Source organism: Pelodiscus sinensis, chromosome 5 (genome assembly GCF_052426305.1).
Source record: "Pelodiscus sinensis isolate ZL-2025 chromosome 5, ASM5242630v1, whole genome shotgun sequence".
NCBI lineage: Eukaryota > Metazoa > Chordata > Testudines > Trionychidae > Pelodiscus > Pelodiscus sinensis.
The window spans coordinates 22049406-22065612 of record NC_143056.1 but is presented as its reverse complement, the minus strand read 5'-3'; the positions used below and the strand labels follow the sequence as shown (position 1 = coordinate 22065612).

General features: G+C 42.5%; 1 protein-coding gene across 7 annotated transcripts in view; it reads left to right on the top strand.

Annotated features, from left to right (window-relative positions):
- The window catches only part of TECPR2 (tectonin beta-propeller repeat containing 2), an 88798-nt gene that overhangs the window by 37435 nt on the left and 35156 nt on the right, over positions 1-16207 (top strand). For 4 of the 7 annotated variants that reach the window (XR_012903291.2, XM_075926540.2, XM_075926537.2 and 1 more), the window contains exons 12-16: positions 1536-1716; positions 3605-3746; positions 5862-6102; positions 10923-11012; positions 15095-15343. Coding sequence is in view for 5 of the 7 variants with exons in the window: in XM_075926540.2 (XP_075782655.2) it covers positions 1536-1716; positions 3605-3746; positions 5862-6102; positions 10923-11012; positions 15095-15343 (903 nt within the window). In the remaining 2 variants the exon portion in view is untranslated. The remainder of the gene's footprint in view (positions 1-1535; positions 1717-3604; positions 3747-5861; positions 6103-10922; positions 11013-15094; positions 15344-16207) is intronic. The other 3 variants (XR_012903292.2, XM_075926541.2, XM_075926539.2) reach the window with 1 other exon arrangement.

Below are 16207 nucleotides of genomic sequence, written 5' to 3'. Positions count from 1 at the left end.
GCCACATAGTGTTTTCCTTTCCTGCTGGGCGATGGTTTAACAGCAGCTGCTTCTGTTCTGTCTTTTTGTGGATTTCATAGACAGACTTAGATAACAAAAGAAAATCCTTCAGTGTGTGCCTCTCTTCTTCACCCAGTGCAGCTAGGAGGAAAGACAGTGATGGTAGGGTGAGAACAATACCGTCAGTGCCTCCAGCATCCCCAGCAAACAATTGCACCAGGCACCTTTGCTCCAAATTTAGAAAACTGACTACTATAATTTCCTTTTAGGTATCTCATAGACTGATGGTAGCCAATTGGCTCCCTTTTGCTTTAGAAGCAGGAGAACTTAAGAAAAACCTAGTTATCTCTTGAGATTTTCCCTCAGACATGAAACTCAAACTTTTGTGTATAGTTTTGGATAGGAAGACATGTAATCTGGAAGAACGGATGTCTCGCAGGCTATGTCTAGACTGCAGACTTCTTTCAGAGGAAGCTTTTTCGGAAGAGATCTTACAAAAAAACTTCTTCTGAAAGAGCGTCCACACTGCCAAAGCGCATCGAAAAAGCGATCTGCTTTTTCAAAAGATAGCGTCCCACTGAATGGACGCTATCTCGCATTTAAGCTGTGATTACTGTGGATGGAGTGGCCACCAGGACACCTGTGCTTTTTCTTCTTTCCTCTTCTTTTAAAATAACTTCCTCTTCCCCATCTACACATGCCTTTTTCCGAAAGAGCTCTTTTGGAAAAAGGCTTCTTCGTTGAAGAAAAAGGTTTACCAATGTCAGAAAAACTCCTCTGTCCTTTCAATTTTTTTTTTTTCAAAAGAACACGATTGCAGTGTGGACATAAGTGAAGTTTTTTTGGAAAAACAGCCATTTAAAAAAAAAAAAAAACCCTCTGCCATGTAGACATACCCTAAATGTGTACAATAATTGTCTGACATTTCTTTTGATAAGAACACAAGAACGGCCATACTAGGTCAGACCAAAGGTCCATCTAGCCCAGTATCCTATCTGCCGACAGTGACCTATACCAGAGGCCCCAGAGGGAGGGAACACAACAGGTAATCCTCACATGATCCCTCCCCTGTCACCCAGCTCCAGAGAAACAGAGGCTAGGGATACCATTTCTACCTATCCTGGCTAATAGCCATTGATGGACCTAACCTCCATGAATCTATTTATCTCTTTTTTGAATCCTGTTAAAGTTCTAGCCGTCACTGCATCTTCTGGCAAGGAGTTCCACAGGTTGACTCTGCGCTGAGTGAAGAAAAACTTGATATTGTAAGAGCTTTCACCTGTTTGATTATTCCAAGTCACTTCTGATCTGTTATTGATAAACATCGTAATTGGAGATTCCTGGTACTGCCACTTGGAGGAGGGGAGGAGAAAAAATTGCAGAATGAGAATGGGGGGTTCTCTGAGAAGTTACTAAACTGAAAATCTTTGAGTTAAATATTCTTGGATTTTTCCCTTTGTGCTCTAACTTACCAGGCTTGACAACACAATTTGTCTATAAACAGCCACTCCTTCTCTTCTTTGTTTTGGTTCCAGGTCTGAGTGTGGATCGTCCCTGTGCCAGAGCTGTAAAGGTTGATTGCATGTATCCACTATCTCAGGTTACAGCCAGAAACAATGTTGTGTGGGCACTAACTGAGCAGCGGGTACTTCTCTATCGAGAGGGAGTGAGCAGCTTCTGTCCTGAAGGAGAACAATGGAAGTGTGATATTGTCAGGTAACTGGCAGTATTTAACCAGAATGACAGAAATGGTTGCTTTTATTTCTAGGTATATTATCTTATCGTTATTGAGCCATTCACCTCTTGCTTATAAAGCATTCTGTGTCCAAACTGTAATCCTCGTGTTACTCCATCCCATACAGGGCGTCTTGTTACATCACATGTCAATCAGTGGGCAAAAAAGGCCACCACTTGGAAGGCATTCATTGTGGTGGGTGGGGAATGTTTAACAGAGGTGTACATCGGAGAGAAAAGTGGAATATTAACACAAGCAGCCTTTTTATAGTAAATACTGTTCAATTTGTTCATTTGTGCTATAATGGTGCTCCCATTAATTAAATTGATAAAAAAATAAAATAGGCAATCTCCATTAATTAATTTATTTATCTCCTAGAACTGGAAGGGACCTTGAAAGGTCATTGAGTCCAGTCACCTGCCTTCACAGCAGGACCAAGTACCATCCCTGACACATTTTTGCCCCAAATCCCTAAATGGCCTCCGCACAACCCTGGGTTTAGCAGGCCAATGCTCAAACCATTGAGCTATCTCTCCCCCCTAATCTTCAAATATTTCGTAGTTTATTTTTCAAGAATATAGGTATTTGTTTACAGTTGACTTTCTCAGTCACTTACAAGACTAGAAGTTGACCTCTCTCTGGGATCTCTCAAATCAAGTAAGATTTCCCGTTGGATGTCTATAACTGATGAGTGTGTAGATGAGAAATTAGGCCAATTCTGGCAAGGAATGCTCTCTGGCAGTGGCTGCACATGACATCTCTATCTCCAGTGGCGCCAATGCGGGCCTGGGCACACTCCTTACGTCAGACTGTCTGAGCTTCTTCATGGAGACAACACTTGATCTCAAAGTGTTGGGCACCGTTCTTGATGGTGGTCCTCCAGGTTACCCAATCCTTCACATGCCTCTCCCAGGTGTCAGCGTCAATGCTGGATTTTACCAAGGTGTTCTTAAGGATATCTCTGTAGTGCTTCCTCTGCCCGCCATGAGATCTCGTCCCAGTCTTCAGCTGAGCATAGAAAATCTGTTTAGGCAAACATATCAGGCATCCTGACCATGTGACTAGACCATTGTAGCTGCCTGTGGGTGATTATTGCCCGAGTGCTGCAGGAATCAGCCTCTGCAAGGACACTAATGTTGGTCCATCTGCCTTGCCATGTGATGCCCAAATTCTCTTCAGGTACCTTTGGTGGAATTTCTCCAGATTTTTAATATGACATTTATAGGGAGTCCAGGTTTCAGCTCCATATAGCAACATTAGAATGACTATGGCATTGTAGTTGTCGATCTTGGTCTGTGTCTTGATGTCACGGTCATTGAAGATTCGCCTCCATTAACATCCATAAGCCGCACTGGAGATAGTGACAGATTTCATCATCAATGTCAGCATTGCTGGACACACAGCTTCTGAGCTAGGGGAAACTGTTGATGTTCTTCAGCATCTGGTCATCTGCCACAATGGTTGGTTTGGATAATGGTATGGCATGTGTTGGCTGAAAGATAACCTTAGTCTTTCATGCATTGAGAGTCAATCTCAACCTGCGGTAGGCCATGCAAAAACATCAACGATTGCTTGGAGATTATCTTCCAATGTGGCACTGACCTGGGTATCGTCAGTGTAACTGAAATTCTACCATTGACGTTGTTGTGGTCCTGGAGGCTTTTCTTGCTTTCAGTATTATAGTCATAGGAAGATGCTTAATAAAATTTAAGTCACTGGATAAGTATGAAGATGTGTCCAAAGACAAGTTTTATTTTACTTATTGGGAGTATCATTGGAAGAACTTCTTTCCACTCTAGTTTCATATTCATTAGAAGATTTAAAGCAATATTTTAATGTTATGTAGTTTAAAATGTCTTGCATTTGCAGTGAAATTCAAGCTTTAGAACCAGTGTGTATAACTCTTGGAGACCAACAAACTTTATGGGCTTTGGACATACGTGGAAATCTGTGGTTCAGAACTGGTGTAGTTTCAAAGAAACCACAAGGAGATGATGACCATTGGTGGCAAGTATGTACTACTTATTCAGCTTTCAGTTAAGTCCACCATTCCATGGTTGTGATGTTTTTTGCAGGGATCCCAACCTAAGAATATCAAATAATTGCTTGAGGGCGTACAAACGTTATTAATACATGTGTAATGAAACCACCAGGCTGCTCTTAATTTTTTTCCCCCAAAAGCAGTTAAAAACATCCCACTATCAGCCAGAGAGAAAAATAAAACCGTGACAGGACAGTTTCCTTTAGCCAAATTAAGAAAAAAACGTGCAGGGAGGATGCTTTCCCCTTAATCCAACTATTTGCAAAGCACACAGGGTGCTTCCTTCAGCCACAGGGCCTGTAAAAGATAGTGACACAAACAATTCTTACTGGACTTAATCTCTCAGTATAGAATCCCTGATGATAATGTTCACATTCATACTTATGTTCTTGGGTCCCTGTCTTCCCTCTCACCCAGTCATCTCTAGAGGAGGAGGATTGTCCACATTTTCATCTATCTTTCTTGATTTGTTTAGTTAAAAAAAAATCTTACATTGTGTTTATATGGAATCTTTTATATTGGAACAGTGTACACAACATGGTTTTGAGATGAAAGCTAATTTAATCAAAAAACAAATACTCCTGTAGAACACCTCGGAGACTAACAAATATATTTATATAAATAAAATATAACATATTTATATAAATGTATTTGTTAGTCTCTGAGGTGCTCTACAGGACTACTCGTGGAGTTTTTTTTTAAAGTTACATGGCTACCCCTCTGAAACTTCTAATTCAAACAGCTCACAGGAGCCACATGAATAACCTTACTTTGGGGAAGCTAAAAAGATCCATCCCTTTGTACCGGACTTTAGGACAGTTTCAAGGAAGAGGAGAAATGATTTTTGCCTCTCTGACCATGCCCCATATGAAGGGGCTTCAGGTGCTGCAGAGTTCTATAGTACTTTGAAATAAATAAAAATACTAAGAAATGTTGGGCAGGTGTTCGTTTCTGTTTAGTTGGGTTTTTTTTGTTGTTGTTTATTTATATTAGGAAGCTGTTATGTGATTCTGGTTTGTAATCAGAACCACTAAAATGTAAATCCATCAAAATTCAAGAGAAATTAAACTGTTTTTTCCTTAACTCACTCAATAGAGAAACTTAGAACAGTGTTTGTGAGACTTCTGAACACTAGTCTGAAGGCTGATGAGGCATCTGTTTTGTTATAGGCATAGTTTGATTGTATATTTGGTGGGGAAGTGAGTGGGATTGAGGGTTGGTGGGGATGAGGCTAAGTAGGGTAAGAATTCAGGTGCAGGAGAGGGGGTTGATGGGGGAGTCTTGACCCAGAGAAGGAAGTTCTGGGTTTGTGTGGCAGATGGAAGAGGTCTGAATGCAAGGGGCTTGTGTAGGTTGGAGGGGGGTCAGCTCCCATACAGTGACGCCCTCCACCACTGAGGAGTGATAGGGATAGGAATCGGTGGAGGGCTGTAGAGCTGCCTGCAGTTGGGAAGGTTCCTGGGTGTGGGTCTAACATGGCCCCATCTGGTCCAGGGGAAGAGGAAGTCCTGTTTCCTCTTCTCCCCCAATAGCTGAGCCAGCTGCAGAATTCAAATTCCCCCAGGAGTAATTCACTCTGTCACTTACTTGGGTTATACACTGCACAGATGGGGAGCAGTTCAGTTGCCTGACTCTCTTGGATCACTGCTTTTGTGCCCTCTCCTTACACTTCCCATGAGGGGGGAACTGACTCCCCTCCTTGCTCCACTAGGATGCTGAAGGAGAAGGGGGTGAGCACCCAGACCAGGGGCTCTGTGCCTGATGGTCAGTTTCCCCATGTAGACTGTGTGATAGTGAACAGGAGCTGTTTCTTGCCCTCCCCTTATGCAACTTGTGTGGACAAATTTAACAGGCCCAAAGTGCCTTAAATCACTCTCCCTTTGCCGCCTCCCCCCATATACCAACATGGAGGGAGCAGGGCTAAGGGAGAAATGTGGGTGCTCCCCCTGTGCATCACCTCTGATGTATCTAGTTTGAGGGGGCAGTATCACATACCATGTCCTCCCACCCCCAGTCTCTGCCCATGTCTTTTATGGATGGTCTGTAACTCCTCTCTAGTTTGATTATCCAAAATATTTTTTCCAGGTAAGCATTACAGATTACGTCGTGTTTGACCAATGCAGCCTCTTCCAGACAATAATCCACGCAACACACACAGTGGCAACAGCAGCCCAGGCTCCAGTAGAGAAGGTGGCAGAGAAACTTCGAATGGCATTTTGGTCACAGCAGCTTCAATGTCAGCCCAGCCTTCTTGGAGTCAACAGTAGCGGGGTCTGGATCTCTTCAGGCAAAAATGAGTTCCATGTAGCAAAGGGAAGTCTAATAGGTTGGTGCATTTGAACACCTACTGATTTTTTTAAAAAAATCAAAGAAACCAACTATCACATCCACTCTGTACAATCTCCCCTTTCTCTCACCTACCCAGCAAAATTCAGTCATCACAAATTAAAGAGCAAGTTGCCAAAGCTTCTATTCATTAAACTGGGGGGGGGGGGGAATGCAGACAGTGCTGAGAGATAATGTCTTAACATTTGGTGTGAATAAATGCTGTTTTAAAAGTAGTACTGAAAAATATATTATCTGGCATGTTGGGGCAATGGAAGGAAGCCAGTTAGTCAGATATTCAGGTTAATGAAGGGTTTGGAGTGTAGAAGGGGGTTCCAGGCTAAACGTAAGAGGATGAGATATGAGAGAGGTTCAGGCTGTGGTCTGGGGGTGTAGGATCCAGGGTGGGGCCAGAAATGAGGGGTTCACAGAGTGGGATGAGGATCCAGGCGAGGGCCAAGAGGTTCATTGTACGGGGTCTCTCAGTGTAGGGGTCAGGCTCTAGAAGGGTGTTGGGGTGTGGAAGGGGACTCAGGGTAAGAGGCTAGGGTGTGGTAGAAGTTTGAGGGTTCTGGATCTGGACGTCACTCACCTCAGGCAGCTCCTCTCAAGCAGTGACATGTCCCTGCTGCTTTTAGGCCAGGGTTGACAATAATTTTTGGTGGGGGGGCCACTCCAAGATGTTGGAAAGTGGTCAAGGACCACACTTTTCTCTGGAGGTGATGCGGGGTCAAGGATAGAGGTTGGGGTGTTAGGGTGCAGCAGGGTACACAGGATAATGGGCTGGGGATGCAGGAGACAGTGTGATGTCTGAAAGGGAGTTTGGGTGAAGGAGGGAATTGTAACCTGGGTTAGGGGTTTGGGGTGTAGGATCAGGGAGGGAGTATGGATGCGAGAGAGGATTCTGGTTTGGGGGAGGGGTTCTGTGAGGGGGTGCAAAGTCTGGGAGGGAATTGGGACCTGGGAGAAGGGGAAAATGGGGTGCAGACTGCAGAGGGCTTGGGTGGTGAAAGAGTGAGGGTGTGGGAAGGAGTGAGGGTGCGGGCGTCTCCTGGACAGCAGCCTTGCAGCATCCCTAAGGGCAGACTGTGTTCCTTGCCTGCTGCAGCCCCTGGCCGCTTGAAAATGAAAGCTGTTCCCTCCATGTGGCTCTCAGCTCCGACAAGCAGAAGAGGCTTGCGCTGCCTTCATTCCCCAGGCCAATCTCTCAGGTCCTATTGGATGGTTGTTTCTGGTCCATAGGAGCTGAGGATTGGGCTGGGGACAGGGAGATCACATGGAGCAGTCCTGCGCTTAAAACAGTGGCTGCTATGTGACTGAGTGTCCCTGCAGGGTGATTCGAGGGCTGGATTCGGTGGCTTGGCGGACCCGAGAGATATCTTGCACACTCCTTTTCTATGCGGAGTTGTGGCCAGGCAGCTCTATGTGCTGCCTCCGCCCACTGGTGCTGCCTCTACAGTTCCCATTGGCTGCAATTCTAGTTCCTAGGAGTAGGGACATGTTCCCACTTTGGGGGAGCCACATGAAGCTAGAAGGAAGCCTGCCAGTCCCACACCATCTGTACTGTGGGTACGTCTAAACTACATGGCTCCGTCGACGGAGCCATGTAGATTTGTTGTTTTGGCAAAGGCAAATGAAGCCGCGATTTAAATGATCGCGGCTTCATTTAAATTTACATGGCTGCCGCGCTGAGCGGACAAACAGCTGATCAGCTGTTTGTCCGCTCAGCGCGCTAGTCTGGACGCTCCCCTGCTGACATCAAAGCCCTTTGTCGGCAGCCCCGGTAAACCTCATCCCACGAGGAATAACAGGGCTGCCAACAAAGGGCTTTGATGTCGGCAGGGGAGCATCCAGACTAGCGCGCTGAGCGGACAAACAGCTGATCAGCTGTTTGTCGGCTCAGCACGGCAGCCATGTAAATTTAAATGAAGCTGTGATCATTTAAATTGCGGCTTCATTTGCCTTTGCCTATGTGTCTAATCTACATGCCTCTGACGACAGAGGCATGTAGTCTAGACACAGGCTATAAAGCAGACTTTCAACAAAAATCAGAAATGCTGATTTATAGAGATTTTGGTAGGTACAAGGCCAGATGATGCCGCTTTTACTGTCCTGTGAAAAAGGCTAGTGTGGGAGCCTGTTGCTCAGATCTTGTTATACTGTACTTTCCATAAACTAGGTCCTGTTGCTTCTTTCAGTTCATGCACCAATATCTTGAGTTACAAAGTTGCATATTGATATCACTCAACCAAACACTATAGCACTTAGCACAATGGAATCTCGCCCCATAATTAGGGCTACTAGATGCTACAATACCTATATATGATGCTGCGTACTAGGGACGCCGTTAATAATGTAACCATGTAACTGCTAAAAAGCCTTTCCAAAAGCAGGGTGGCATCTACTCCTGGCCCTGCTCCCAGGGAAGAGGCTTCTCTGTGACAGTGAAGCCACCTTCCCAGCAGTGGGTCTTTCAAGGGCTGCTGGCCCTACTCCCAGGGAGGCTTTGCTGTAGGCTCTGCAGCCAGCTCCCCAGGAGTGGGCCAGCCCCACACCTCAGCAGTCAGAATGTAACCTGCAGCGGGGGTTGGGACTGACTGGGCCCACCATGGATGGGGCTGCTTCAATGGGCACCGCAGGGTGAAGCTTTCAGGTTAAGCATTTACAGGTTAAGCCTCACCATTAATGGTGAGGCTTACAGGTTGTTAAGCATTTAAACTTTTGCATCTCTACTGTACAATATAGTGATACTTTGGAAAATATCTAAGAAAATAAGCAATGTATAACTTACAATCTGATGAGCGAACAAGCTAAACATTAAGACACTTAATGATTTTAGCCTGACTGATTAATGTTGTAGCTCATGGCTGATTTGGTCTATTTGCAGAAGCCTCTAACCTTTCTGCTCTCATCTCATGCAATCCTGGCTTCATCTGCATGCCAGTGTGCATTTTCACCTGTGATTTGAAGCCATTCTGAGGTGAAAAGCCCTGCTCCAACAATTTTTCAAGAGGATTTCCCTAGACTTGTTGGAGGCTCCTTAGAGCTGTAATTTCTCTGTCCTTTTGTCAGATGTTTCTATAGCTGTATGTCTAAACTGGAATATAGAAACCGTACTTTTATTTTACCAAAAAGTTGACTTGATGGTCTCTTGGTAGCAGCATCTTAGCTTAGTAACTAAAGAATGCCAGATTAAATGTTCCTTTGGGATTCTTTCATTAGATGATATGAAGGATTATATAGTTCTGTATTTACATAGGGAGTCTGTCAAAAAAATACTCCCGTTCCTGTACTCAACCTAATCACACACTCTAAGGGATCATTAAATCTATTTAAATAAACACTAACGTAGGTAGAAGTGCTTGACATGTATTTAAGCAAGCATAAGCGAAGATTTGTGCATATGTTTGGGGATTTTTGAGATGTGTTTGATTTTGGGGGCTGCTAGTATTTTATATCAACATCTTTAAAAGCGAAACATCTGCGTGGAATTGTGTTTGTCTAATAAAAAAAAAGTGTCCTCTCAACAAAGTGTGACTATTTGCTCTGCAGATCTTTCAGTTTTTGAATGGTACCCAGTCAGTCCAGTTTAGATGAGATTTGGTCATACGTGGGAAACATGTCATTTTTGTGGAAATGGGCAACATACTGGATTTTGCACTTTAGAAGATTAATAAGTGAAAGACTTTGCTAACCACTAAGACTGCAATTCTGTCTTAAAGGTCCTGGAAGTAATGGCTTTCCATGACCTTCATGACTTCTGCAGCTGCAGTGGCTGATGTGGCTGATTCCAGGATAGCCTGAGCAGCTGACCCGGGGGCTAGCCATGCTGGCCACTGTTGGGATGGTCCAGCAGTGGCTGGCCCCAGGAAGTGCTCCAGTGGCTGTCAGAAAAGTAGTTTCTGGGGCCCCAGAGCAGTGGGTTGGTGGGGGAGCAGTCATACCCTGTTGATGGAGCCAGGGTCCCCCAGACTAACAGAGATTTAGTCATGGGTATTCATAGTAAAAGTCACAGACTGTTCACATGCTGTGAATTTTTGGGTTTTGCCCTTGACTGGGTACATGACTTTTACCAAAAATACCCAGGACTAAATCTGAGCCTTACTGATGATGTGAAGTTAATTATAGTTGTGTATCCCTGGAAGAGCAGAATATTGAAAGTCACAAACTTAGCATTGGATACGAAAGAATATCCTTCTCACTTTTGTCTGTTTTAGATTTACGAAAGCCACATAAAATCTTTTGCTGAAGAGTTAGCACAATGTTTAGCTACAAGTTTAGTGTCAAAACTGCTGCTAGTGCTTCAAATGAAAAGTGACCTCAGATGGAGCAATTCATACATGCTTTCAGACAGGAAGTTTTAGTTCTCTTGTGGGCTTTAGTTTTCATTTAATGTCTACTTGGTGTAATTCACAAATGTAAACACTTGCCAAATGTGTAAACATTGAACCTGATGGTTCATGTCACAATGACTTCTTTATTTATGTGCTGATTTTGTGTTTGTCCATGATGATGTAACAAACTCTTTAGAGACATAATTGCATTAAAAACAATGAAAAATGTGGGGTTTTTTAGACCTGAAGACAGTCTATCAAACTTATGAGCATGGATTGGTGGGAAACATGGAGCTTTTACAGTCTTAATAGTTGTTTGCTTTTACAGTGTTTCACCATGGCAATATAAGATATTGAATAGAATAAATATAGTTGATTACAACAGAAATCCTCAGATCTTTTAAAAACATTCTAATAAAAGAATCTGTCATAACACTTAAGTTGCAATGTGTGATTCATGCTAATACTGTTTTACTTTCTTTTTCAGGAACGTATTGGAATAATATTGTGCCTCGAGGTACTGTTTCTGCCACAAAATGGGCTTTTGTTTTAGCTTCCACATCTCCAACTAAAGAAGGTTAGTGAAACTTCAGTATAAGTTTATATTGTGGTTAAACTGATTTCATGCATTAGAGTTGATAGCTGAAATGATGTTTACAGGTTCTATAATGCTGAACTAGTCCAGATATTTTGTCTATTGTCTGTGCAGAAATCCCATATTTATTCAAGTTAGATTTTCCTGCAGTGTAAGTTATTGGAGATAAACTCTGGTGGGACTACAGTGGAATGATGCTTAAATGGCATGTTGCTTTTCTGGTGTCCTCATATAAGGAATTGTATGCTTAATGTCTTTTTGAAGTTCTCTATCCTTCATTTGGTGGGAGTGCTGAGTTGCTAAATATGGAAAGAAAAACGAATATGGCTTTAATTGAGCATAGGTGCTTAAGAGTTGGTGAAGGGAGGTGGGAGCAATAAGTCTGCCACCAAAGATTGGGGGAGAAGGGATGGCAGACCTGGAGTCTTAGCAACACTCAGTTTGAGGACTCAAGAGATTTTGTACTGACCTATTTATTTTGTATTCCTGTAGTGCCTGCCACAATATGCTAGACACTTTACATACATTGCTCTAGTGCAAGATGAATCCACAAATCCCATTGAAGTACTTCAGTGAATGAGAATGGGACAAATTTAGTAATCCACATATTTTTCTCGTCAACTATTTTTGCATTTTAGCATACTTGTACTTATGCTAACTCTGGCCTTAAATACCATATTCTATACTGGTATTCTAATCTATATCCTTGCTCTTAATGGTGACTGTTTGGTCCTAGAGAAATCTAGTCATTCAAAGCAGCACCAGCAGGATGGAGGTTTCAAAATTAGGCAGACTAATCTATTAGGTTATTGGAATCAGTAAAGCTCTCTAGCAAGTGAGCTGACACCCCCTTTAATTTTTGCCATTTCACCACTGAAAGATTTCAGCACAATATAAAAGTGGTTTTTATTTGTGGAGAGAGAGAGAGAGAGAGACCCAAAATCAATCGAGATCCTGTGTTAGAGCTAGGAATAGAACTTAGATCTGCTGATTCTAGGTCCAGTGCCTTAACCACATCTTTCTCCTCTCATTCTTTTTTTCTCTCTCTGGGACTGGAAAAAATGACACTTATGCTTTTAAAAGAAACCAGAGTATAACGTCTCTAAAAATGAGAACCTTCCCTTAGTTGCATACATTTTGAAGGTAATCTGTCCAATATATTATTAGACAAGTGGATGGATTTATGTTAAATAAACACTTATAAAATATTTAAGGTATTTAAAGCCTTGCCTATGGGGCATTTGCCCCAGTTTCTACCATTCATAATCAGCCACTAGTAAACAAAGCAAGCTGTAATTTGCAGTTTACTGTGTTTCAAGCAGAAAACTGCCACAGTTCAAATTTCGAGGGACATTCTATGAGTGATGCCCCATGGAGGGAAAACCTCAGTAGCAGTACCCATTTGGGTTGTACATGTGTGGTCTCCATCTCATGGCACCATTTGGTGTTTCATCTAGTGCATAATCAACCTGAACTCCTCAGTTTCTTTTCAACCATCCTTGGCCTGACGTCATCATAATGCAGAATTATGATGATAGTTCATTTAGCATTAAAACAGTTTACTAGCATAGTTTTAGTTTAGTTATTTGATTACTTAACCTTTTCCTTGAAGCAACAAATTTGAAGGCTTGGTTGAAGGTCCGAATGAACTCTCTCACTCTACAGAGCTGATGACATAATCTATTTCCATTTTAGGGACTGTCTGTCTCCCTGCTTGACATAATCTAGAAATCATATACAGGGGCTACTTGATTCCTCTTACTTCCATCCCCCCACCACATCCCTCTCTGTCCCCTTTGAGGGACCCTTTTCAGGGAAACCCTCTACAAGAAGTAAACTATCGTCTACATTTAAGTGCTGTGAAACAAATTTCTCACAATACAGGGGGAAGGGTTTTTACTCCCATTACTTTTTAACTCAAAAGAAAAAAGACAGATGGAAGCCCTGCTAGAGACTGCCTGCAGTACCACAGAGTTCCACAGGCTTCCACCAACCTTAGTTAACAACTGGTCTGGTAATTCCACACATGTCCCAACCCCAATTTTTCTCAAAAAATATGTTCTGAAATGTCTGGTCCTGCCCTGGAACAATCGGTGGGTTCATTGTCCCTTTAAGAGAGGGATGAGCAACCTACAGCCCGTGGGCTGGATCCAGGCAAGCCACTGCACAATCAGCATCCATCCCACGGGCTTTGCCTAACGGCGAGGAAGCGGCTCTGCACTGGGAACAGCAGCTCTGTCACTTGCTTGCTGTTCTGTCCCTCCCATTGGCTGGGACTCCTGGCCAAGGCAAGCAGAGATGAGGGCAGTGCCTGCCTGCTCATGGTGGTGTGGAGCCACCTGTGCATGCTCCCCTCCCAAACCCCAGAGATGTGCCAGGAAGGCTGCGCAGACCCTGCATCCCTCTTCCTACCCAGTCCTGGCACCACCAGCCTGCTCCTGCAACCCTACCTCCTGCACAGACGCTGAACCCCTCATGTTTGGCTTCACCCCAGAGCCTAGCCCCATACCCCCAGAAGAGGTAATCTGGCCCTGGGGGAATCCCTGAGCCTTGGGAACTGTCCCCTCCCCCCGGGACACCCCAATGGGGCTGGAGTACAAGGGGAACGCTGGCATGGGAGATGAGCGTTTCTTTTCTTTCCTTGCTGTGATGAGGTATGTTTTCTTGGTATTGGTTTGGGATTTTTTTTCTTTGCTTCTCACTTGCATGTTGCCCCCGACTGATTTTTCCTTGGATCAGTGGCCTGTGACCCAAAAAACATTCTCCACCTCTGCTTTAAGGAATTGATATTCAAGAGTTCCTACTTTAACTGAAATTTCCAAACAGTTCAGTTTAAACACAACACTAGATTGGTTTGATTTTAAAATGAAATAATTTTATTAATGAAAGAAGATAGGATTTTAAGTGTATTTATGTGTATGAGATGGTTAGAAATGGTTACCAGCAAATAAAGTGAAAATCTTCATCTAAATGTCTAAAACTTAACAAATCTTTGAATCAAAAGTTGCTAGATTAAGATGGCATCTTTCACCCACAGTTTTCCAGCAAGATGGTGACTGAGTCACTCTTTGGTCAGGATCATTCTCAGGGGCCTGAAGGTGGTGTTTGTCTTTGGTGAAAAAGAAAACTGGAGTTTTTTCTGCCCATTTCTTTTATAGTCCAATGAACCTTTGAAGTGGATTGTTCTGAAGGTCACCCCTCAAAGTAAAAATTATTTATAACAGTGAGGAAGGCGACCTGCAGCCTGATATTGAAGGAGGCTCTGTACTCTTTTGTGTCTCGCTCATTTGCTAAAATGCAAATTATTCTGTTTCCTGCCATCTTTTCCTTTTGCTGTCTTTAGAACCCTGTTTGCTACTTTTATGTAAATTTGAGGTAAATGCACGTTCCTTTATTTAGGATAGGCCTGTTTAACAAGTTTTGCTTAGGCAGGATTGTCTGATTTTTTTTTTTTTTTGAACACGTGCATACAGGAGGAATTCATAACTTTACATATATTGCTTCACACATTTCACCCTGATGATATTGACCCCAGCGAGTTATTAGGTTTTTTTAAATGATACCCCAACAAAATATTTTGTGAACAAAGATTATTACAAGAGAGTGTGAGTACTGGAGTGCTTTTTGTCACACATTCCTGACTGACATAGCTGTGTTGGCAAAAGTGTAGTGTAGACCTGGCCTGAAAATCAAGGGAAAAACAGAACAGCAGTGAAATTTGGATGAAGAGATTGCAAGCTATATAGAAGAATGACAGAAAGAAATAGTTTCAGGAATGTGGGTCTGTGCGTGGATGTGTACATACATTAATTTTTATTCCTAAATAAAGTGTTAAATACTCAGCACTTTTAAATTAAGCCAAATACGTTAGATGCCTAAATATGAGTTAAGGAGCCTAACTCTAAGAATTTTTAGGCTAAAAAATCGTGACCCAAGAATACATTTTGGAATATTGATTATTTTTAAATGCATTTGATACTTAGTGATAGAGTGAAGCAACTGTGTATGTTTTAGAGAGTGAATTAGAAGTGATTTCAACAACAACACTCATGTTCTCTTCATAGGAAGCTTTCTGTGGCTATGCCAAAGCAACAAGGATCTGTTTTGTGTCAGTGATCAGAATCCTCAGTTTCATCCTTCTTCAGTGCAGCTACTCCCTGATGTTGAAATGGTGTGCTATTCGGCCTGCCAGGATGCCATATGGGGTTTGGATAATCAAGGACAGATCTTTATCAGAACACTTTCACCAAGTTGCCCAGCTGGGATGCACTGGACAAAACTGGACCTTTCTCAGCTAGGTATGGCTCTTTGTGGTAAGCAAAAAGAGTCAAATTATTTTTAAACACAGATTTTTAAAATCAGTTGCATTTTTTAATTTGTTTTTACAAATACCAATTTACATTTTAAGATTTATTTTGGATTTAATAACACCTGAAAAGAACTGCTGTATTAGGAAAGATGTATATGTTTCTAATTTTATAAAATGGAAAAAAAATACCAGGGTTTTCCAATAGTAGGCATGCTTTGACAGCAAAAGTGCTGTTAAGCATTCGCTGTTCACTTGATCATATTTTGTAAGGTGGTTTTTTTTAACGTCCGTCTGATCTTGTCAGGTAAAGAAGTCAGTACTTGGCTGGGAGCCTTTCAAGGAAAATGGTTTCAGAAAGCAGCGCTAGTGGTTAATGTAGATACTGAACTTATGCCTCAGCATGACGTTGGGGAATATGGTGCAGTTGAAGTTGCTGTCTTTGTTTGGATGAGACATAAAACTTTAGACCTTGGCTTCATATGGTCATTAAAACTTTCTCCCAATATGGCTCTTTTCATAAGCAATGGGGTATTCTGTCTGATTAGCAGTTCAGCAATTTTATTCAACATGTATATTTCTTTGATAGTCTCACTGTTGGCCGTGTTTCTACTTAATGTCCTAACGTTTTTAATGTTGTGCACTGTTATTAACTGCCGCACAATATTCTGTGCAAGTCTGTTGGAGACAAGTAAAGTGATTCATACGTAGTTGACATAATTAAGAATGAAGTCCTTTCTAATATCACTACCAAATTGGCTCTTAATGTTTTCACATTTCCTTTTATGTTGTAATTTCCAGCATTTGGCATCAGATCAAAGGTGATTTATTTTAAAGTCAGATCAAAATCCATTCAGTAAGTTATGCACAG